Source organism: Quercus robur, chromosome 4, assembly GCF_932294415.1.
Source record: "Quercus robur chromosome 4, dhQueRobu3.1, whole genome shotgun sequence".
Lineage (NCBI taxonomy): Eukaryota > Viridiplantae > Streptophyta > Magnoliopsida > Fagales > Fagaceae > Quercus > Quercus robur.
The window spans coordinates 80,766,363-80,791,635 of record NC_065537.1 but is presented as its reverse complement, the minus strand read 5'-3'; the positions used below and the strand labels follow the sequence as shown (position 1 = coordinate 80,791,635).

At 34.3% G+C, this 25,273-nt stretch overlaps 2 protein-coding genes and 1 pseudogene across 26 annotated transcripts in view; 2 read left to right on the top strand and 1 right to left on the bottom strand.

Moving 5' to 3' along the window:
* The window catches only part of LOC126724297 (E3 ubiquitin-protein ligase makorin-like), a 132,921-nt gene that overhangs the window by 26,465 nt on the left and 81,183 nt on the right, over window positions 1–25,273 (bottom strand). For 3 of the 25 annotated variants that reach the window (XR_007654869.1, XM_050428897.1, XM_050428898.1), the window contains exon 3: window positions 5,871–5,940. The exons of 5 other annotated variants lie outside the window; for them this stretch is intronic. Coding sequence is in view for 10 of the 20 variants with exons in the window: in XM_050428897.1 (XP_050284854.1) it covers window positions 5,871–5,940 (70 nt within the window). In the remaining 10 variants the exon portion in view is untranslated. Of the gene's footprint in view, window positions 1–1,640; window positions 1,728–2,223; window positions 2,285–2,382; window positions 2,472–5,870; window positions 5,941–6,197; window positions 6,331–6,440; window positions 7,300–13,602; window positions 14,007–14,695; window positions 14,783–15,280; window positions 15,342–15,439; window positions 15,548–15,668; window positions 15,993–23,090; window positions 23,723–24,966; window positions 25,183–25,273 lie in introns of those variants that run through there. 17 more of the 25 variants (XR_007654877.1, XM_050428893.1, XR_007654876.1 and 14 more) reach the window with 15 other exon arrangements.
* The window catches only part of LOC126724286 (heat shock 70 kDa protein 6, chloroplastic-like), a 70,441-nt pseudogene that overhangs the window by 7,349 nt on the left and 37,819 nt on the right, over window positions 1–25,273 (top strand).
* LOC126724304 (stromal 70 kDa heat shock-related protein, chloroplastic-like) lies at window positions 10,165–18,717 on the top strand. The gene is made up of 2 exons (XM_050428914.1): window positions 10,165–10,417; window positions 18,161–18,717. Exons 1-2 carry the CDS (start codon window positions 10,344–10,346, stop codon window positions 18,414–18,416), a joined length of 330 nt encoding a protein of 109 aa, XP_050284871.1. The 5' UTR covers window positions 10,165–10,343; the 3' UTR covers window positions 18,417–18,717.

Below are 25,273 nucleotides of genomic sequence, written 5' to 3'. Positions count from 1 at the left end.
TTTGGTAAAGATAATTAGTGGTCTGTTGAGACAGTTTATTCAACCTTTTTTTTTTCCTTTTAACATTCAATCCAATACTTTATTATATATGTTTTATTTTAAAAAAAGATCGGTGATAGTTACGCATTGTTAAAATCGTATTTGTATTTTTAAGACATGATTTCAGTTAAAATGTAGCATGTCTTGCACTGTTTTAGTTTTACAGCCTTCTTCTCACCCCTACTTCTTCTTCTTCTTCTTCTCCTCTCTGTTTTACATGTTTTTCTTGTGGGTGTACTGAAGATCTGGCTGGAAGGCATGCCAAGTTTATTTCCTTCTTGTTTTGTACGCTGACCAGTGCTCTTCTTAATGCAAAAGTTAAAAAAATATATATTAAAAGTGAGTCTCTAGGACACGTGGTTGATGGGTGGGTGTTTCAAAAGCTTTGGGTTTTCCCATTTTCAATGTGAATGACAGCCACAGTCTTTTTAAAATTTAAATTTTAAGCATTTTTTCTTTATTTTTTTAGTTGATTGAATTGTACTCATATGATATGACATTTTCGCTTGTTGTTCAAGAATTAAGCCTTCATTTTATTTTTATTTTTTACTTTTTATATATTTTTCATTATAAAACTACATTTTTTTAGGAATTACTCCAAGATAATAAAAAAATCTATATATGTACCTGAATATCTATATTATTATTATTATTATTATTATAATTTTACAATTACAATGTTGGATTGGGTTAGAATGTAATATATATATATATATATAATTAGTGATAATTTCGAAATGGTATACCGGTATCAATCGGTATCAAAATATTTCATAATCAAACCGAAATAGATTTCGGTATAGTATCGATTCCCTTGATTATGGTTCCTCTATTATATGTATCTACTTCTACTTCTACTAATTATATAAAAAGAGCCCATAGCTTTAACTATAGTGCTCTTGGTTTGGTCAAGTGTTGCTTTTTTTTGAGCCAAAACCGTTCAATTGGCTGAATTGTGAAAACAAAATAGGATTATGGAGAAAATGAAGGAAGAGAAATGCATATCAGAATTTAAGTAAGGATGAAGTTACCAAGACTAGTGGCAAGAGCAGAGAAGCATCCAGCAACACAAAAGATCAAACACTCACCCACAGAGCTGGTGATTCTATAACAGAGCATAAACGACAAGGCTGCATAAGTGAAGGTTGATGTATACACGACTTGTAGTTTAGTCTATTCAAGTATTCACTTAAGTGTTAGCACATGGGAAGTTAGTTAAGGGCTGTAGCTTGCACGTGTAAATACGAAGGTCAAACCCACAACATGTTCACATAAAAAAAAAAAAAAAAAAAAAAAAAAAAAAACCACAACTTGTTACTTTTTGTGGAAGGCACCTGACATTGCGCCAAGACTAAACGTCTAAATCTTTGTTGGACCAAAAAAAATACCGAAACCTAAAATTCCCAACACCCATAACAGGTAGAATCAAACATCTCACCATTGAAAGGTGAATAAATACAACTGGGCAGCAGAGGCAATGGAACCAAAATATATATTTGCAAAGCAAAGAGACATTGAAGGTCACTTCAGGGGTCCAACTGAGCAACCATCAACTTACACAAATCTTAGAAAAGCATTTAAATATCTCTATTGCATCATACCTTAAAAACAACTGGAGTGCCACACTGGCATTTGAAAAGAACTCAGCAATTGAAGTGGCGCATGATTTCTCCATATCATTAGATATCCTGCAATATGAATACAGGTTCAAGCAATTAAGATACTTTTTGCAATTGATGAAACTAGTGCAACTGATAACCAGTTTTTTGGCAAAACCACAGTGCTAAGGTGGTATTATAAGTTTATAACATCAAGACAATCCTTTAGATTCAGTGAGTACGAGAGCGTGCCATCATTGAAAACTTTCCTGATGGCCAACAAAGCCATTATTTGTCAAAGACTGATATTTTTTTCTCAATATACCTAGCATGTCAATGACTGCTAATGCATTCCAAGTAGAGGTCAGGTAAAACCCTTGCACCATGAGTACACAGTATACAAATTTACTTTTATTTATTAGTTTGAGCTCTTGTTGGAATAAAAAATTTCCTAAGATTAAGGAACATCAATTTTTTTTTTTTTTTTGATAAGTAAGGAACATCAAAATATTAATCCACAGGTCAAGTCGTAATGTACAAAATACTTGTATGGAAAGCAGAATCCAAGTCATAACTTCGTACTTACTCTAGACTATAAAACAGCATCTGTTCACCTTATACGCATGTTACCAAGGAACTCTGACAGCCTGGCAATAACCAAAACTCAGTGAGCATGGGAATATTAAATTATTTAAGGGAAAAAAAATGGACTGAGTAGAATAACAACAAAAGGTACAGACAAAACCTAATATTTTTAGCTATCACAGTTTCTCCATCTTCAGACCCAAGATGACGTAGAACTACCTCCTCTAGACGGCCATCTCGATATGCATGCTGCAATAAGAGAACATCCACGCAGAAAAACCTAATGAGGCTCTGAACTTATTACATTGCATGCAACCCCATAACCAAAATAGGGAAAATAAAAAGCAGATGCATATACTTTCAAGCTGAGAAGGCTCATAAACTTGTATAGAGAAAAATGATGCAGCACAGAAAATGAGTACATTTGTAACATGACATACAAGTCACAAAGATGAGCCTTCTATAACAACCCATATTTGCAAACAAACCACTTCATAAAGCTAGTCCACAGAACCCTTTACTGAAGGTTTTCCAAAAGAAGCTCAACAAGCTTAGTAACCCCTCTTCCACTCATGGGAAAGAAATATAACAAATACAAACATTATACACCACAGTGGTAATCACTTCACCGGCCATGTTTGTCAAATGTCTTAAAATATCAAACTATAAGGAGCATAAACTCACTAAAAAGAGAAAATGTGTAAAAGGAAGACCTTTAAACAGGAAATTGAAGTGTACATGTCAAACTACAAGAAAGTTCTTTGCTTACAAAGTATCCAAGGAAATTGAGCACCATTAATGACAAACATAAAATTATTATGTGCTCCAGCAATCAATATCTACCAAAGAACCTACACTCCAAGGCTTATTGACATCAACATTGGATAATGCCAGTAATCATCCCAAGCAGAAACAATCTAACCCCAGCAGGGAAACCAAGATATCAATTATAAATAATAGTATCTTGTCGTAATATAGAGTTCAAAAACTACAAGCAAGTCTTTCTGCTAATGCAGAGAGTAGTAGGCTGACAAAATGCCAACACAGCAATGTTTAGAAAATCCCCACAGACAATCAACATGATTACAACTGGCTATATCTAGTAGCTCATGGGCTATAAAAATCTTCTTCATCACTTGATGAGTCAGATGTATCCAGAATTAGATCCCTTAATAAAAGAGCCATCTCCAAGGATGTTAATTCTTCCATGGGGTCGAGAGCTGTCTCGGAGGCTGTCAATTCTTCTATGGAGTTGAACATATCAAACAGGTCATCCACAAAACCAGATCTTCGTGGAGGGGGCCTTCGTGTGGGGGGGTGTGGCCTGTGATGTCTCCAAGTGTATGAGCCTGGCTTGACCTTATGTTGGAACACAACAAACATTCTACCCATTAAAGGAGTCATAAAGCTAACCCTCTCCTAGATGGAAGTAAATTACAAACAAAAGGTGTATAATTCTTGGAACAGCATTGACTAGAAGCCATTCTGACAGCAACTCTAGGAACATCAATAATACAACTGCCACAAAAAAAAGAAATAGACCGTTTGTACCCCACCTATACTTATCAATAAAGCCAGAAAATAAACCACAGAGACTCAGAAAAACAAGCACAAAAGAGAGAGTGTGAGAGAACAAAATTGTCACATTGTTTTAGAAAATGTTAATTTGCTATGCTAGAGCCTTCAGTGAGGTAAGCAATTTGTAATTTTGTAGATGATTATATCAATTCCTGGCACAGAATACAGATACAGGACACTTGAAATGCACAATGTAGCAACCAACCGCCTCTTATGCGGATTGGTACCTCCCAAGCACATACGTGCTTGGGCTACAGGGAAGGGAGGGGTTCAAGTAGTAGCATTAGGATTTCTAACCAATAACAACAATAACAATAACAACAACAACAACAATAATAATAATAATAATAATAAACCGAAGCAAGAAAGGAGCATGTTCAACAGGGAAACTTGGGAGGCCTTAGTGAAAAGCAAACAGGAAAGTACCACTAGTACCATAACATCCTTAGTGACATAGGGGTACACTGGTGCTTCAGGGGATAATCTAGTGAGAAGGGGATATGAAATGCAGATGTCTGAATTACAGGCGGAAACGTCCTGAGGTGCTGGCAGTTGTAGGTTATTGGTTCCTAATAGTGCTAAGAAGAACAAGAGTAAGATGTAAGTTGTGAAGACAAGGGGTGATATTTCAATCTGTGTGGTCACAGTGTTTGGTAGAGATGGTATCAACATAGTAAAGTGAAAGGGTATATTCTCTTTTCTAGGTATTATTTTATTCATGTTATTAAAAGTATGTGGTTAAATGATAAAATTTACCATATCCCAATAGTTTAAGCTTTTGGGGCAATCAGTAATTTAACACATGTTCTTTTTTCTTTCTACACTATTAATAAATTTATAAAACAAGGACATGAACTTACTTATCAAAAAAAATAAAACAAGGACATGAACTTATAACTTATAAGCTTATTTATGTACACTAATTAGTAATTTATGATTAGAATGCTACATTTAGATACATAATAATACCCTACTCCTTCTTTAGGATGCATATATGTAGACAGGTTTAAACAAAATGGATACACCATGTAGCAAACTATTAAAATCCCAAGTGCTAAGCAAAATAGCAATCAACGTAAAATATAATTTCAAAATTATAAATAATACATAACTAAATCTCCTATTGGTCATCCAAGGAAGGTTTCTTCTGTAACTTCAAAAAGAAAAAAAGTTAATAAATTATCCCCTAGTCTTCCAGTTACCACTAAGCAAGCCCAGTTAATCACACTCTTAAAGTCTTACCACAACTAACCGGACTACAGGCTTCATTTTGCTGTTGAGATGCAACCCAAAACAATAATAACACTAAAGACAACAGCATCAACAACAATAATACATCAAATCATCATTTAAGATTATGATGTAGTACTTTTTCCAAAGCCAGGTTGATCCAATAAAAAATACTTATCTCAATAATCTAGGATGCATACTAATCTACCGAAAAGGAGGACCATTCTGATATGTGAAACAAAAAGGTGAACGCCGTAGGCCATGTTCACTGGAATGTGGAATGATGGGAGAAGGATTGTATATAATTGTATAGATGATTTCCTTAGAAGTAAGAAAGTTGCATGATTTTGATATCAGTCATTATGTTTCTTTAGAAAAGGGGAAGAGAAGGGAAGAAATGATAAGAAATTTTCAGAATTCCAAACTTGTATATCTGAACTAAAGCATAACTTATCATATATTCTTGTGTAAAACACCATAGTGTTCAATTAAGCAACGGAGCATGCATTCAACTACTCAAAAGATAATTAAAAGAATACCACAAAGGAAAAACAAGTCATCAACCAACAAAATGCAAAATACAACAATTATAGAAAACCACATCTTCACTGCAAAATCCCAGAAGATCAAGAATCAATGAGACATAAATCTTTACTAACACAGAATAATAAATTTCCAGGTAGTAAAGGATGCTTACAATAACCATTACACTAAAGAGAATCAAATTTGATTATATGTATAGCATACAAGTAAAACCGTTGCACTTAAGATTAGTTAAACCAGAAACCTTTGAAAAGTGAAAATCGCAATAACTATTTATCTTATTAACATTCACGTTACCTTATAAAAGCAACTACTCCCAAATGGGCAGTTTCCATTCCCAAAATCGAAGTGCTTGCAATCAATGGACCTGCACGAAAGACAATAACAAATTACAAAACAGAGAACAACAATATGCGTTCACAATACTTCAATTGTTAGTTATCTAAATTGTTTATCAGTTTCTTGAATTTACTACCAACACTTACAGGAAATTTGACTAAACAGTGTCTGAAAGTCACAAGTTCTCAAAAACTTTCTGATAGAATTTTCTCAACTAAACAAGAGAGTAGTAGTAGATGACTCCGTGTTACTAGAATGTTACTAATACAGGTTTAGTACTATTACCCGGAGGAACAACATCCGAAACGAGAGATTGGCGTGCATTGGTTGATGAAGAATGGGCTCGGGAAGCTTTAACATGTTCGTATCTGCAACGACTACCATATGCACAAAGTCCTTTCTGATAATAGGTGCAAATCTGTGACCAAAAAAGCCAGTAAGAGTCAATGATAAAGAAAGAAGGAAACCTTACTAAATGAAAATTAATGGGCAGATATAATGAAATGAAGCTGAGATCAAAAGATTTACGTTATGTGGAGGATCCTTCCAATCATGTAAAAACTCACAATGCTCCCCATGAGCAAAGAACTTGCAGAGAACCCTGCAGGAGCAAGAAAAATCAAAGATCATAAAAATTCCAGTCATCTTTAACCCCAAAAATAAATAAATCAATTAATTTCTATATAACCCCTACCCCACCCAATTTAGGTGCCCCATAGAAAAAAAATTATCCTGATTACAAAATCTTCATTTCAGCTCCCAAATTTTCTTTGCCACCAAACAAAAGTCAGAAACTTCAACCAAAAAAAAAAAATCTTTTTTTCTTAAGAAAAATTTTAAAATACATCAAAGTTACATGAATTGATCTTCCTCTTTAAGCCCATTAATAATTCCTCACAAAAGGTTACCCCAAAAATAAATAAATCAATTAATTTCTATAGAACCCCTACCCCACCCAATTTAGTACTGTTTTCCAAAGCCAGGTTGATCCAATAAAAAATACTTATCTCAATAATCTAGAATGCATACTAATCTACCAAAAGAGAGGACCATTCTGATATGTGAAACAAAAAGGTGAACGCCATAGGCCATGTTCATTGGAATGTGGAATGACGGGAGAAGGGGAAGAGAAGAGAAGAAATGATAAGAAATTTTCAGGCCAAGTTTGGTTTGCTGAGTTTTTATCACTGATTAATCAGTTTTCATAACTCATTATTCACATTTTGTAGGCCGCACACTTATTGAGATTGTTTGGCTTTGTTTTCATTCTCAATTTTCATAACCCTTTACTCAGAAAAGCTGAGTTAGAGTTATGAAAATTGAAAACATCTATCTTCAGATTTCCAAACTTGTGTATCTGAACTAGCCCCTAGTCTTTCATGTATAATAACACCACTGGAGAGTGTGTGTGTTTTTGGGTTTTTTTTTTTTGTTTTTTTTTAATATAAAATATTAAAAATTATATATAGTAACATTTCGTTCCGGTCCGGACCGGTCCAATCTGGGACCTGGACCAAAAACCTATATGGTTGCGTTGGATTTTTTAAAAGCCTAAAAGGGCAACAACTAAACAATAGAACAAACGACGCCATAATGCAAAGCGTGTTCAGCATGTGGGAACTATAAACGACGCCGTGTGCTTAAAATGAAGCACGCAATTAGCACATGAGCTTAAAATCAAGATAGATAATGTTTAATAAAATCATTTAATTATTAGCATATTGGAGATAATTTGAATTTGGATCATCTGATGTTTTATATCATGAGAAACTATTACTTATTAAAAAAAAGCTTATATTGTTAATCTTTATCTCATTCTCCAAAAAAAAAAAAAAAATCTTTATCTCTTCTTTATATATTAAAAGAATTCAGAAAGTTATTTATACTTTCAAAAAATGTCAAAAACACCCCTAAGCTAATTAGAAAATCTTTATTTTTAAAAATAAATTATATGGTTAAAATTGTAATTCAACAAAATCTATTAAAAAAAAAACTACTAGAGAAAATTTTTTTCCTAAAAATTAGCACTTTCTTTTTAAATATATCTCACCGATATATTTTTCCTTAAAAACTAGCACGCACTAAACTTGGGGGTTTACTCTATTTCAAATCTTAAATTTTAATCTCTTAAAAATCCCTTTCTATGTAACCTTACTAATAATAGATAAATTCAAAAGGAAAAATTACATTAAATTCAAAATGAAAAAGATTCTTATCGCACGTGTGGAGCGCATGTGATGAAACTAGTAATATTTTAACTATTAGTTGACTAATTAGAGATAGGAATTTTGGATCAATTGTTTGATACTATGATAAACTATGCTTAAAAGCCAATATAGGTGTCCATTATTCCAATATTCCAATGTATGTGTCCTACAAGGTTGTGCGGGACGAAAATGGCAATGTGAAGCTCGAGTGTTTGGCCATAGGCAAGCAATTTGCAGTTGAGAAGATTTTTGCACAGGTATTGAGGAAGCTTGTGGAGGATGCATCCAAATTTTTGAATGATGACGTGAGTAAAGCAGTGATCACAGTACACTGATATATTGGACGCGTCCATAATTGAACTCGTGTCTAAATTTCAACGTGTCCAGTGCACTGATATATTGGACACAAGTATAAAATGTAAATCATTTTGAAAAGAGTGGCAATGAGAGACAATTTAGACTTTTACTGTTGGAGTGGAGAGGCTTGGGTTACAAGTTACAATCTCTAAACTTATTTCGTTACAGGCCATGACACACTCCTAACAATGAAGCATTAAAATGTTAAACCAGTATAAATGGTCTTATTATGGTAATGGTCCATATCTTCATTTTGAAGTATCACACTACAAATTTGGACGTGGAAAAAATTATGTGGATGTATTATTGTGTAAATAACTTCCTAGGGTGAATGGAAAATGATTATATAATTAAAAAATTCAAAACAAGATGCGGGTTACCTACATCTGGAAAAAGAACCCTATGAAGTTTCACTATTTTCTAAAATTGGCTTTGGGCTTTTCTCGCACAATTTAGATAAAGGAAAAAGAGGCCACCCAAAATGCCCCTCACAAATTGCAAATACTAATTTGTTAAAAATTAATATGATTAAAGCTATATTGTCATCACTTTTTTGAGTCATGGGGCTAAGCTATGTTTTTATTTAAAAACACATACCGTAATTGTTAAGGGTTAATATCGTGTTGGCAATTTTAATGTGCAAAGTTTGAATTAGAACGAATCATATTAATTTTTTTAATTTCCCTTTCACTTTTTGCATATCATCATGCATTCTCAATCTAATGTTCCAATTATATTATACTGTACTATTATTAGTATTAATATATCTCCATTAGAAGGTATGTAAGTGTATTGTGTCAGTGGTTCATACTTCATACTCTAATTTTTATTTCTATTCTATTTTACTTCTTACTTCTTTCAATTTTTCTAGCGTATGATATTTAAGTTGAATGTAACTATTAAAAGAAATTTCTTTTGCATATGGGCTTAAATTTTCGAGAATTCTTTTTAGTGGAAATTGGAAAAGCTTAGCTTAAAGAACATTATTAACTCATTTCTTGAAAAAAAATGCTTAATTTCTTTCAATTTGTAGGTCAGGTTGGATTACATTTGTAGTATATATTTTCAACTCAATCCGACCTTTGAGTTGAGAAATCTCCATGCTAATTCAATCAATGTTACCTTTAAAAGCAACCCAACCTGGGTGAATTGGGTTAGCGTCATTTGTGAGACCTAATAAAAAAAATTAGGTTTTTATTCAACAATTCATGTCTTTTAATTAATTAATAATTACAACAATTGAGCCTTGTAGGGTCACGTTTTTCAGCCCAAGCCCAAGACGTATGAGATCTTGGACCAATGAACCCAGTACAATAAATTTGTAGAGAGTAGGTCGAAGAGCCAGGCTTTAGTGCTCGTATAACAGTTAGTATGGTATTTTTCACGGTCAAACTGAGATGAACTGGGTTTATCAAGGAAGATGGGTCCTCGGCATGTGCCGAGGACCCTTCTCCAGTTTGCTTTTTATTCTCTCCATCCCAGCCCCCCATTCCATCCTATTTATACCCCCTTTCTCTCCTCCCCCTTTGTAGATTCATAGCGCTGCTCCTTATCCCATCCACCCATCCCCAAAGTTGTTGGGAGTGGTTGTAAAGGTAGAGAGGCATGGCTATGTCAGGTACGGAGTACCGAATATAATAATAGCAGTTAATGACATTGTGCTCTTGTATGTCTCACCATAGAAGGACTTGAAAACTTTGGGGGGGGGGGTGCAATGACAAAGATTATCCTAAGGAACACAATTCACCAACTTCCAAATCAGAGGTGTTCTCCACCACAGCAGATGGACAGACCAGTGAAGGGATTAACGTCTATCAGGGTGAGAGAGAGTTCTTTGTCTATCTAAAAAACGGATGAGAGAGAGTTCATGAAGGCCAACAAATCCCTTGAAAATTTTTTCTTAGAGCCAAAACCAGTGCTAGCACCATGCCAAGTGATGAGGTATGTATTTGCAAAAACTATCGTGAATTTGGTTTTTGTTCAAACTAGATATAACAAGTTTTAGTTCTTAACAGAAGGCATGAATTAGAATCTGGTGGTTGAAGATGTTGTGGCCAGAGATACTATTAGAATGAGTCTGAATAAGCCTGAATCCCAAACTATCTTGCTAACTATAATTATTTAATCTATTTGAGAAATAGCTAATACATATATCAAGAAAAATTTAAACCATTAGTGGAATATGCCGCTTTCTAATAATTTATATTGTAGCACAAGGAGCTTTTTATTTATTTATTTATCACCCCATTCAATCATGCTACCATGTTCTACAAAGAACCTACATCTTTCATTTCTTTCTAAAATCTCAGCATTTCAAGCGTTGTTTTTCGATTTGAAAAAAAAAAAAAGGAAACGTTCACATTTTTTATCATAACCTGTATACGTAACCTAATTATGTCACTAACCCCATGTTTGTATGTACAAAACAAAAATGTTGCAGGTGGATAGGATGGTTAAAGAAGCTGAAACTTTTGCAAAAAGGAAGACAAGGAAGAGTGGGATGCCATAGATAGAAAGAACCAAGCTGACTCAGTTTTGTACCAAACTAGAAGCAACAAAAAGAGTTGGGAGACAATGTTCCTAGTTGACAAGGAGAAAGTAGAGGCTAAAGTGAATGAGGTCATGGATGCCATCCCTGGTGGATCTACCCAAGCCATTAAATATGCAATGGCTGTCCTGAATCAAGAAATTATGTAACTGGGGTAGTCAATGTTGATGTTGTTGTGTCTTTGAATTGGATTGTCTATTAGCCATTTTTCAAATTGACTTCTTTGCATGGACGGCAACTATTGTTTAGCCTTGAATTATGTTAAGAGTTGAAAGGGAACTCTTTGATATAGAGTTATTTGGGTGTATTGGGGTTTGGGTTTGTGAGAGTGGTTCTACACAACCTTTGTACTCTCCATATTTGTTAGTGAAACTTTCTACTTGTCACCGCCCGTGGATGTAGGCCAAAGGCCGAACCACGTAAATCCTTAGTGTTCTCTCTGTTGTGTGATTGTTTATTCTTCATTTGGGTTTCTATTTTTTTTTTCTTTCAAAATAGTTGTTTGTGAGATCTTTTGAATTCTAAAGCCATAATAATTTTTACAAGTAAATCTTACATAGGAGTGCCATCCAGATACCATTTTCTACAAAAGTCAATCTATAGTCAACCCAACCAACTCAGTGTTGGGTTGCTTCTGGTATTACACTTGGGTCATTTAAACCAACTGGAAAAACAGTTGATGATGATAATATGATCAATGCATATTTCACGGATAGCAAGTAACTCATAGAACTTCAATTCTAACCACGCATACTTGCATACTTGTATATTTTCAAATGTGATTTAGAGAATGGGTAGTTGTTAATGGCATAAAATTTGGCATAAGCTTAGTCTCTTCTATTGCTAGTTTTTATAACATTAAAAAAAAAAAAAAAAAAAAAAAAATTATTTATAATTTTGCTGATTAATACAAATTTATTAAGACAAAGACCTAGGACCAACCCATCTACCTTCTCCACTGGAAAAACAAAGTAGGATTAGAGGAGATGGGAATGACACTAGTACAATTATAAAAGGGGGCAAGCAACAAGGGAATGGGCTAAACTATTTGAGGATCTAATAACCTGCCGAAAGGAAATATAAGAATTTTGAATTTTGAGCGGAGGCAGAATTTTGAATGGATCCAATAACATTTAGGGGACGTTTGGTTTATTGTGATGTGTCCTTGATATGATGCATATTACGATGATATGACATTAAGGTTTTTGATTTTTTTTTTTCCTAACATTACCATAATTTTAAATTATAAAATATATCACACCGTTTTAATCTCATCGCCTTTCTAAACAATATAATGTTGTATTCTTGTATTGAGATTCCATTAATGTAAGATTACAATAACTTAATATTACAGCATATGCAACATCACTGTCAATCAAACGCCCCCTTGGAGTGTTGCCTTCAAAAAAAAAGGTGTAGTCCAAACAAGCATATAATGAACTAGAAACAACCAAGAGTATCGCTCTGGCTTCAACACAAAGAGGAACACCTTTTACATCGATCCCTGTCCATGCATGAGTGATGTTGCCTAAATGTTTAGGCAGATTGAAGCAAGGTATATATTGTTTGGTCTCACAGCAACATCAGATTTTAAGGTCATGAGGATTCCGTCTTTGAAATATTTCACAAGGTTCGTATTTGTAAAATTGTTCCATAGCATAGCTTTGAAAACAATGTTAATTAAAGTGTAATATCGTAAAGCAGCCCTCCAATTAAAGTTTTTAATGTATAAAAGATTGGCCTAGTTAGATCGAATTGTGAAACTACATACTGAGATCATTGTGATGGCACAATAAGCCACATTTCAACTCTTTTGCCACAATTGCATATGCACTAGTCACCTTCCCAGAGCTCAATTTTTCTATGTAAGGAAGCAGCCTGTGAGACCAATGGTAGCTGGAGGTTTCATTTAATTATATCTCACGTTCTATTTTGATTGTCTTTCTTAAGATTTAAAAGGTTTTATTTTTGTCCATAAACAATTAAAATGTTTTACAGCCAGTGTTCCCTTCCACTCTTGTTAAATTTTTTTACAGGTTCAATAAAAAGATTAAAAAAAAATTTAAACAAAATCAAAGCCATATTTCAAAGATAAGCTTTTCATTTCTAAAACAATCTAGATTCTATTTTGATTTCCAAAATATGCATTCTGTAATACACACCAATAGAAAACATAACAGCGAATAGATATATGAGGGACATTATATATTTTGGGGACAAAAATAGAATATAAATTATATTTTAAGACCGAAAAGAATATTTTTGCCCAAATTATACATTAATCAAGAGTTTAAACTTCATTCATATGTTTTCAAGGCTAGAATTATACAATTAAACCACGGTGCACCATTGATATGATGGTCACTCCACAAGTATAACTGCTTATGAGGTGTGGGGGACAAGGGCCGAGTTCAAGTCTCCCAGAGAGAGATTTACACACATATATACTTAAATTAAGTTAGAGTAAAATTTCTATCTTGACAACTAATTTTTGGTTATTTTGCACCTAAACGTATATTTGAAACTCTAACCATTTTTGAGCTAGTGAGCAAGGAGAGAGTGAGAGAGGAAGCTAATCTTTCATGTATAACAAGTGATATAAGTATCTATAAATGAAATTGAGATCCAATGTCCTCAAACAGCAGAAAAATTCAGATTAGAATACAAAAGACTCAGACAATGTTGCCCAGAACATGTCATCACAGCTCCATATTGACAAGAATGGAAGCCAGAAAAAACAATTATATAAACAGTTCCAAATATATCACTGTTGGTGAGGGAGAACCATACAACTAGGTAACAACATGGCTATTTGCATGTCCATTGCTAAAAATCATTATCCCATAAATAGACAGCTGATGAGGACTCTCAAACATACCCATCCAATGCATGACGATTTTATTACTTTGATAGAAGATGCACCCTGATAAATAGTATAGCATGCCCAACACTCCATGTTCTGGTCCCCTACAGCAAGCAAATCTGTGTTAATGATAGCAATAAGAGGTTCAGAGAACAGTGACTAAAATATATTACTTCTAAAAAAAAACAATTTCCTCATCTTGACTTTTTACTGCCGTTTCTTTTAATCATAAATTAATTAAAAAGAAGTGACATGGAGAAAGAATTCCTAGGATTCACAGATTTGTAGAAGAATCTTGCAACCTGATTTGTACGGCACATGTAAATCCTAACAAAAGCTTGTGACCTATAAACTATTACTGCATATTTCATTTGGCATGAGTCGTAAGAACTGTCCAATAATTTCGTGTCAATCCAAGTTATCAATATAAACTTAGAAATAAGAACCAATCATCAAGTCAAATACGAAAGTCAAACCCACAACTTGTTCACATCAAAAAAAAAAAAAAAACCACAACTTGTTACTTTTTGTGGAAGGCACTTAACATTGCGCCAAGACTAAACGTCTAAATCTTTGTTGGACCAAAAAAAAATACCGAAACCTAAAATTTCCAACACCCATAATAGGTAGAATCAAACATCTCACCATTGAAAGGTGAATAAATACAACTAGGCAGCAGAGGCAATGGAACCAAAATATATATTTGTAAAGCAAAGAGACATTGAAGGTCACTTCAGGGGTCCAACTGAGCAACCATCAACTTACACAAATCTTAGAAAAGCATATAAATATCTCTATTGCATCATACCTCAAAAACAACTGGAGTGCCACATTGGCATTTGAAAAGAACTCAGCAATTGAAGTGGCGCATGATTTCTCCATATCATTAGATATCCTGCAATATGAATACAAGTTCAAGCAATTAAGAGACTTTTTGCAATTGATGAAACTAGTGCAACTGATAACCAGTTTTTTGGCAAAACCACAGTGCTAAGGTGGTATTATAAGTTTATAACATCAAGACAATCCTTTAGATTCAGTGAGTACGAGAGCATGCCATCATTGAAAACTTTCCTGATGGCCAACAAAGCCATTATTTGTCAAAGACTGATATTTTTTGCTCAATATACCTAGCATATCAATGACTGCTAATGCATTCCAAGTAGAGGTCAGGTAAAACCCTTGCACCACGAGTACACAGTATACAAATTTACTTTTATTTATTAGTTTGAGCTCTTGTTGGAATAAAAAATTTCCTAAAATTAAGGAACATCAAATTTTTTTTTTTTTTTTTGATAAGTAAGGAACATCAAAAAATTAATCCACAGGTCAAGTTGTAATGTACAAAATACTTGTACAGAAAGCAGAATCCAAGTCATAACTTCGTACTTACTCTAGACTATAAAACAGCATCTGTTCACCTTATACGCATGTTACCAAGGAACTCTGACAGCCTGGCAATAACCAAAACTCAGTGAGCATGGGAATATTAAATTATTTAAGGGAAAAAAAATGGACCAAGTAGAATAACAACAAAAGGTACAGACAAAACCTAATATTTTTAGCTATCACAATTTCTCCATCTTCAGACCCAAGATGATGTAGAACTACCTCCTCTAGACAGCCATCTCGATATGCATGCTGCAATAAGAGAACTCCACGCAGAAAAACCTAATGAGGCTCTGAACTTATTACATTGCATGCAACCCCCATAACCAAAATAGGGGAAATAAAAAGCAGATGCATATACTTTCAAGCTGAGAAGGCTCATAAACCTGTATAGAGAAAAATGATGCAGCACAGAAAATGAGTACATTTGTAACATGACATACAAGTCACAAAGATGAGCCTTCTGTAACAACCCATATTTGCAAACAAACCACTTCATAAAGCTAGTCCACAGAACCCTTTACTGAAGGTTTTCCAAAAGAAGCTCAACAAGCTTAGTAAACCCTCTTCCACTCATGGGCAAGAAATATAACAAATATAAACATTATACACCACAGTGGTAATCACTTCACCGGCCATGTTTGTCAAATGTCTTAAAATATCAAACTATAAGGAGCATAAACTCACTAAAAAGAGAAAATGTGTAAAAGGAAGACCTTTAAACAGGAAAGTGAAGTGTACATATCAAACTACAAGAAAGTTCTTTGCTTACAAAGTATCCAAGGAAACTGAGCACCATTAATGACAAACATAAAATTATTATGTGCTCCAGCAATCAAATATCTACCAAAGAACCTACACTCCAAGGCTTATTGACATCAACATTGGATAATGCCAGTAATCATCCCAAGCAGAAACAATCTAACCCCAGCAGGGAAACCAAGATATCAATTATAAATAATAGTATCTTGTCATAATATAGAGTTCAAAAACTACAAGCAAGTCTTTCTGCTGATGCAAAGAGTAGTAGGCTGACAAAATGCCAACACAGCAATGTTTAGAAAATCCCCACAGACAATCAACATGATTACAACTGGCTATATCTAGTAGCCCATGGGCTATAAAAATCTTCTTCATCACTTGATGAGTCAGATGTATCCAGAATCAGATCCCTTAATAAAAGAGCCATCTCCAAGGATGTTAATTCTTCCATGGGGTCAAGAGCTGTCTTGGAGGCTGTTAATTCTTCTATGGAGTTGAGGTACGTCCTACCTTGGCTGACACTCATCTAGGAGGCGATGATATAGACAAGGTTGAAACAAGAGAAAAGAGTAGATCTTTAGCTTATATTCTTTGTTTTCTGATTTATAGTTAGTTGTGACTAAATTACACCCTTACATTCTATAATTTTTAATAGAGAATAGTTGATTGGCTTGCTGAAAACTTTAAGAAAGATGAAGGCATAGATCATCTAAATGACAAGCAAGCTCTACAACGTCTCACAGAGACTGCTGAGAAAGCAAAGATGGAGCTGTCATCTCTGACTTGGACAAATATTAAGTATGTGCCTGTTTCTATGCCTTCTTTCTTTATGTTGATCTCTCTCTTTGCCATAATCACAGAGAAAAAACATTTTCTTTTCCAGTTTACCTTTCGTTATTGCCATTGTGGATGGCCCAAAACACCTTGACACCATGCTGACAAGTGCCAAATTTGACGAGCTGTATTCAGATTTGTTAGACAGGTATGCTTTTTGGCAATTGAAATGTTTACTCCATGGTTTGGCACCATGCATGTTCAGAAATAGAATAACTCATATGCAATATCACTGTATTTGTTTTATCTCCATCACTTCAGTTTTCTTTCTTTTGATTTTGAACTCTCTTTTTCAGTCATCTGGTAGTCTACTTGCCTCACCGGATTACAACTGCAATTAACTTTCTCATAGGCTTTCCTCCAAAGATATAGATGAAGTTGTTGCTTTTGGGGCTGCCGTTCAGGTTTGCCCTTTTGCTGTTATTCTAGTTTTTTTTTTTTTTATTACTTTTTTTTGTCAGTTTTATTTCCAAACTCTTGTTTTTTAGCTGGAGAAGTTAATGACATTGTGCTCTTGTATGTCTCACCATAGAAGGACTTGAAAACTTTGCAGGGGGTGCAATGACAAAGATTATCCCAAGGAACACAGTTCACCAACTTCCAAATCAGAGGTGTTCTCCACCACAGCAGATGGACAGACCAGTGAAGGGATTAACGTCTATCAGGGTGAGAGAGAGTTCTTTGTCTATCTAAAATACGGATGAGAGAGAGTTCATGAAGGCCAACAAATCCCTTGAAAATTTTTTCTTAGAGCCAAAACCAGTGCTAGCACCATGCCAAGTGATGAGGTATGTATTTGCAAAAACTCTCGTGAATTTGGTTTTTGTTCAAACTAGATATAACAAGTTTTAGTTCTTAACAGAAGGCATGAATTAGAATCTGGTGGTTGAAGATGTTGTGGCCAGAGATACTATTAGAATGAGTCTGAATAAGCTTGAATCCCAAACTATCTTGCTAACTATAATTATTTAATCTATTTGAGAAATAACTAATACATATATCAAGAAAAATTTAAACCATTAGTGGAATATGCCGCTTTCTAATAATTTATATTGTAGCACAAGGAGCTTTTTATTTATTTATTTATCACCCCATTCAATCATGCTACCACGTTCTACAAAGAACCTACATCTTTCATTTCTTTCTAAAATCTCAGCATTTCAAGCGTTGTTTTTCGATTTGATAAAAAAAAAAATGGAAACGTCCACATTTTTTATTATAACCTGTATACGTAACCTAATTATGTTACTAACCCCATGTTTGTATGTACAAAACAAAAATGTTGCAGGTGGATAGGATGGTTAAAGAAGCTGAAACTTTTGCAAAAGGAAGACAAGGAAGAGTGGGATGCCATAGATAGAAAGAACCAAGCTGACTCAGTTTTGTACCAAACTAGAAGCAACAAAAAGAGTTGGGAGACAATGTTCCTAGTTGACAAGGAGAAAGTAGAGGCTAAAGTGAATGAGGTCATGGATGCCATCCCTGGTGGATCTACCCAAGCCATTAAATATGCAATGGCTGTCTTGAATCAAGAAATTATGTAACTGGGGTAGTCAATGTTGATGTTGTTGTGTCTTTGAATTGGATTGTCTATTAGCCATTTTTCAAATTGACTTCTTTGCATGGATGGCAACTATTGTTTAGCCTTGAATTATGTTAAGAGTTGAAAGGGAACTCTTTGATGTAGAGTTATTTGGGTGTATTGGGGTTTGGGTTTGTGAGAGTGGTTCTACACGACCTTTGTACTCTCCATATTTGTTAGTGAAACTTTCTCCTTGTCACCGCCCGTGGATGTAGGCCAAAGGCCGAACCACATAAATCCTTAGTGTTCTCTCTGTTGTGTGATTGTTTATTCTTCGTTTGGGTTTCTATTTTTTTTTTTCTTTCAAAATAGTTGTTTGTGAGATCTTTCGAATTCTAAAGCCATAATAATTTTTACAAATAAATCTTACATAGGAGTGCCATCCAGATACCATTTTCTACAAAAGTCAATCTATAGTCAACCCAACCAACTCAGTGTTGGGTTGCTTCTGGTATTACACTTGGGTCATTTAAACCAACTGGAAAAACAGTTGATGATGATAATATGATCAATGCATATTTCACGGATAGCAAGTAACTCATAGAACTTCAATTCTAATCACGCATACTTGCATACTTGTATATTTTCAAATGTGATTTAGAGAATGGGTAGTTGTTAATGGCATAAAATTTGGCATGAGCATAGTCTCTTCTATTCCTAGTTTTTATAACATAAAAATAAATAAGATTTATTTATAATTTTGCTGATTAATACAAATTTATTAAGACAAAGACCTAGGACCAACCCATCTACCTTCTCCACCGGTAAAACAAAGTAGGATTAGAGGAGATGGGAATGGCACTAGTACAATTATGAAAGGGGGCTGAAGCAACAAGGGAATGGGCTAAACTATTTGAGGATCTAATAACCTGCCGAAAGGAAATATAAGAATTTTGAATGGATCCAATAACATTTAGGAGACGTTTGGTTCATTGTGATATGTCCTTGATATGATGCATATTATGATGATATGACATTAAGGTTTTTGGTTTTTTTTTTTCTAACATTACCATAATTTTAAATTATAAAATATATCACACCGTTTTAATCTCATCACCTTTCTAAACAATATAATGTTGTATTCTTGTATTGAGATTACATTAATGTAAGATTACAATAACTTAATATTACAGCATATGCAACATCACTGTCAATCAAACGCCCCCTTGAAGTATTGCCTTCAAAAAAAGATGTAGTCCAAACAAGCATATAATGAACTAGAAACAACCAAGAGTGTCGCTCTGGCTTCAACACAAAGAGGATCACCTTTTACATCGATCCCTGTCCATGCATGAGTGATGTTGCTTAAATGTTTAGGCAGATTGAAGCAAGGTATATATTGTTTGGTCTCACAGCAACATCAGATTTTAAGGTCATGAGGATTCCGTCTTTGAAATATTTCACAAGGTTCGTATTTGTAAAATTATTCCATAGTATAGCTTTGAAAACAATGTTAATTAAAGTGTAATATCGTAAAGCAGCCCTCCAATTAAAGTTTTTAATGTACAAAAGATTGGCCTAGTTAGATCGAATTGTGAAACTACATACTGAGATCATTGTGATCTCACGTTCTATTTTGATTGTCTTTCTTAAGATTTAAAAGGTTTTATTTTTGTCCATAAACAATTAAAATGTTTTACTGCCGGTGTTCCCTTCCACTCTTGTTAATTTTTTTTACAGGTTTAATAAAAAGATTAAAAAAAAAAATTAAACAAAATCAAAGCCATATTTCAAAGATAAGCTTTTCATTTCTAAAACAATCTAGATTTTATTTTGATTTCCAAAATATGCATTCTGTAATACACACCGATAGAAACATAACAACGAATAGATATATGACGGACATTATATATTTTGGGGACAAAAATAGAATATAAATTATATTTCAAGACCGAAAAGAATATTTTTGCCCAAATTATATATTAATCAAGAGTTTAAACTTCATTCATATGTTTTTAAGGCTAGAATTATACAATTAAACCACGGTGCACCATTGATGTGATGGTCACTCCACAAGTATAGTTGAGTTCAAGTCTCCTAGAGAGAGATTTACACACATATACACTTAAATTAAGTTAGAGTAAAATTTCTATCTTGACGACTAATTTTTGGTTATTTTGCACCTAAACGTATATTTGAAACTCTAACCCTTTTTGAGCTAGTGAGCAAGGAGAGAGTGAGAGAGGAAGCTAATCTTTCATGTATAATAAGTGATATAAGTATCTATAAATGAAACTGAGATCCAATGTCCTCAAACAGCAGAAAAATTCAGATTAGAATACAAAAGACTCAGACAATGTTGCCCAAAACATGTCATCACAGCTCCATATTGACAAGAATGGAAGCCAGAAAAACAATTATATAAACAGTTCCAAATATATCACTGTTGGTGAGGGAGAACCATACAACTAGGTAACAACACGGCTATTTGCATGTCCATTGCTAAAAATCATTATCCCATAAATAGACAGCTGATGAGAACTCTCAAACATACCCATCCAATGCATGACGATTTTATTACTTTGATAGAAGATGCACCTTGATAAATAGTATAGCATGCCCAACACTCCATGTTCTGGTCCCCTACAGCAAGCAAATCTGTGTTAATGATAGCAATAAGAGGTTCAGAGAACAGTGACTAAAATATATTACTTCTAAAAAAAAAACAATTTCCTCATCTTGACTTTTTAGTGCCGTTTCTTTTAATCATAAATTAATTAAAAAGAAGTGACATGGAGAAAGAATTCCTAGGATTCACAGATTTGTAGAAGAATCTTGCAACCTGATTTGTACAGCACATGTAAATCCTAACAAAAGCTTGTGACCTATAAACTATTACTGCATATTTCATTTGGCATGAGTCGTAAGAACCGCCCAATAATTTCGTGTCAACCCAAGTTATTAATATAAACTTAGAAATAAGAACCAATCATCAAGTCAAATACGAAGGTCAAACCCACAACTTGTTCATATTAAAAAAAAAAAAAAAAAAAAAACCACAACTTGTTATTTTTTGTGGAAGGCACTTAACATTGCGCCAAGACTAAACGTCTAAATCTTTGTTGGACGAAAAAAAATACTGAAACCTAAAATTCCCAACATCCATAACAGGTAGAATCAAACATCTCACCATTGAAAGGTGAATAAATACAACTAGGCAGCAGAGGCAATGGAACCAAAATATATATTTGTAAAGCAAAGAGACTTTGAAGGTCACTTCAGGGGTCCAACTGAGCAACCATCAATGGAACCAAAATATATATTTGTAAAGCAAAGAGACATTGAAGGTGACTTCAGGGGTCCAACTGAGCAACCATCAACTTACACAAATCTTAGAAAAGCATATAAATATCTCTATTGCATCATACCTCAAAAACAACTGGAGTGCCACATTGGCATTTGAAAAGAACTCAGCAATTGAAGTGGCGCATGATTTCTCCATATCATTAGATATCCTGCAATATGAATACAGGTTCAAGCAATTAAGAGACTTTTTGCAATTGATGAAACTAGTGCAACTGATAACCAGTTTTTTGGCAAAACCACAGTGCTAAGGTGGTATTATAAGTTTATAACCTCAAGACAATCCTTTAGATTCAGTGAGTACGAGAGCATGCCATCATTGAAAACTTTCCTGATGGCCAACAAAGCCATTATTTGTCAAAGACTGATATTTTTTGCTCAATATACCTAGCATGTCGATGACTGCTAATGCATTCCAAGTAGAGGTCAGGTAAAACCCTTGCACCACGAGTACACAGTATAAAAATTTACTTTTATTTATTAGTTTGAGCTCTTGTTGGAATAAAAAATTTCCTAAAATTAAGGAACATCAATTTTTTTTTTTTTTGATAATAAGGAACATCAAAAAATTAATCCACAGGTCAAGTCGTAATGTACAAAATACTTGTACAGAAAGCAGAATCCAAGTCATAACTTCGTACTTACTCTAGACTATAAAACAGCATCTGTTCACCTTATACGCATGTTACCAAGGAACTCTGACAGCCTGGCAATAACCAAAACTCAGTGAGCATGGGAATATTAAATTATTTAAGGGAAAAAAAATGGACCGAGTAGAATAACAACAAAAGGAACAGACAAAACCTAATATTTTTAGCTATCACAGTTTCTCCATCTTCAGACCCAAGATGACGTAGAACTACCTCCTCTAGACAGCCATCTCAGTATGCATGCTGCAATAAGAGAACTCCACGCAGAAAAACCTAATGAGGCTCTGAACTTATTACATTGCATGCAACCCCCATAACCAGAATAGGGGAAATAAAAAGCAGATGCATATACTTTCAAGCTGAGAAGGCTCATAAACCTGTATAGAGAAAAATGATGCAGCACAGAGTACATTTGTAACATGACATACAAGTCACAAAGATGAGATTTGCAAACAAACCACTTCATAAAGCTAGTCCACAGGACCCTTTGCTAAAGGTTTTCCAAAAGAAGCTCAACAAGCTTAGTAAACCCTCTTCCACTCATGGGCAAGAAATATAACAAATATAAACATTATACACCACAGTGGTAATCACTTCACCGGCCATGTTTGTCAAATGTCTTAAAATATCAAACTATAAGGAGCATAAACTCACTAAAAAGAGAAAATGTGTAAAACGAAGACCTTTAAACAGGAAAGTGAAGTGTACATGTCAAACTACAAGAAAGTTCTTTGCTTACAAAGTATCCAAGGAAACTGAGCACCATTAATGACAAACATAAAATTATTATGTGCTCCAGCAATCAAATATCTACCAAAGAACCTACACTTCCAGGCTTATTGACATCAACATTGGATAATGCCAGTAATCATCCCAAGCAGAAACAATCTAACCCCAGCAGGGAAACCAAGATATCAATTATAAATAATAGTATCTTGTCATAATATAGAGTTCAAAAACTACAAGCAAGTCTTTCTGCTGATGCAAAGAGTAGTAGGCTGACAAAATGCCAACACAGCAATGTTTAGAAAATCCCCACAGACAATCAACATGATTACAACTGGCTATATCTAGTAGCTCATGGGCTATAAAAATCTTCTTCATCACTTGATGAGTCAGATGTATCCAGAATCAGATCCCTTAATAAAAGAGCCATCTCCAAGGATGTTAATTCTTCCATGGGGTGAAGAGCTGTCTCGGAGGCTGTTAATTCTTCTATGGAGTTGAACATATCAAACAGGTCATCCACAAAACCAGATCTTCGTGGAGGGGGCCTGTGATGTCTCCAAGTGTATGAGCCTGGCTTGACCTTATGCTGGAACACAACAAACATTCTACCCATTAAAGGAGTCACAAAACTAACCCTCTCCTAGATGGAAGTAAATTACAAACAAAAGGTGTATAATTCTTGGAACAGCATTGACTAGAAGCCATTCCGACAGCAACTCTAGGAACATCAATAATACAACTGCCACAAAAAGAAATAGACCGCTTGTGCCCCACCTATACTGATCAATAAAGCTAGAAAATAAACCACCACAAAAGAGAGAGTGTGACAGAACAAAATTGTCACATTGTTTTAGAAAATGTTAATTTGCTATGCTCACCTTCAGTGAGGTAAGCAATTTGTAATTTTGTAGATGATAATATCAGTTCCTGGCACAGAATGCAGATACGGGACACTTGAAATGCACAATGTAGCAACCAACCGCCTCTTAAGCGGATTGGTACCCCACAAACACATACGTGCTTGGGGTACAGGGAAAGGAGGGGTTCAGGTAGTAGCATTAGGATTTCTAACCAATAAAAAAATAATGTAATAATAAACCAAAGCAAGAAAGGAGCATGTTCAATAGGGAAACTTGGGAGGCCTTCGTGAAAAGCAAATAGGAAAGTACCACTAGTACCATAACATCCTTAGTGACATAGGGGTACACTGGTGCTTCTGGGACAATCTGGTGGGAAGGGGATATGAAATGCAGATGTCTGAATTACAGGCAAAAACATCCTGAGGTGCTGACAGTTGCAGGTTATTGGTTCCTCAGAGTGCTAAGAAGAACAAGAGTAAGATGTAAGTTGTGAAGATGAGGGGTGGTATTTCAATCTGTGTGGTCACGTTGTTTGTAGAGATGGTATCAACATAGTCAAGTGAAAGGGTATATTCTCTTATCTAGGTATTATTTTATTCATGTTGTTAAAAGTATGTGGTTAAATGATAAAATTTATAATATTTCAATGACTTAAGTTTTTGGGGCAATCAATAATTTAACGCATGTTCTTTTTTTCTTTCCACGCACACTATTAATAAATTTACAAAACTAGGACATGAACTTATAACTTATAAGCTTATTTGTGTACACTGATTAGTAATTTATGATTAGAATGCTACATTTTTAGATACATAATAATACCTTACTTCTTGTTTAGGTCGCATATATGTAGACTCAGGTTTAAACAAAATAGATTCACCATGTAGCAAACTATTAAAATCCCAGGTGCTAAACAAAATAGCAATCAATATAAAATAATATAATTTCAAAATTATAAATAATACATAACTAGATCTCCTATGGGTCATCCAAGGCGGGTCCGGCTCTCCTCCCGTTTGGAATCCTCATGTTTTCTCCTGTTTTTGTTTAGATGAGTGACATGTGGCAAATGACACATCCAAAGGTTAAAACCCACCCACGTCAACTATGGTTTTTCTCTCAATTTTTTGGGTCTTTCTTTCTATCTGCCTCTTTCTAGCTATCTCTCCAACATTATCACCGCCACCTGAAAATCAAAGGCATCAAGATCAGAACTTGAGTAAAAGTGAATTCTGAATGCTAAGAGAAAACCCAAGATTGTTTTTTTTTTTATTTGA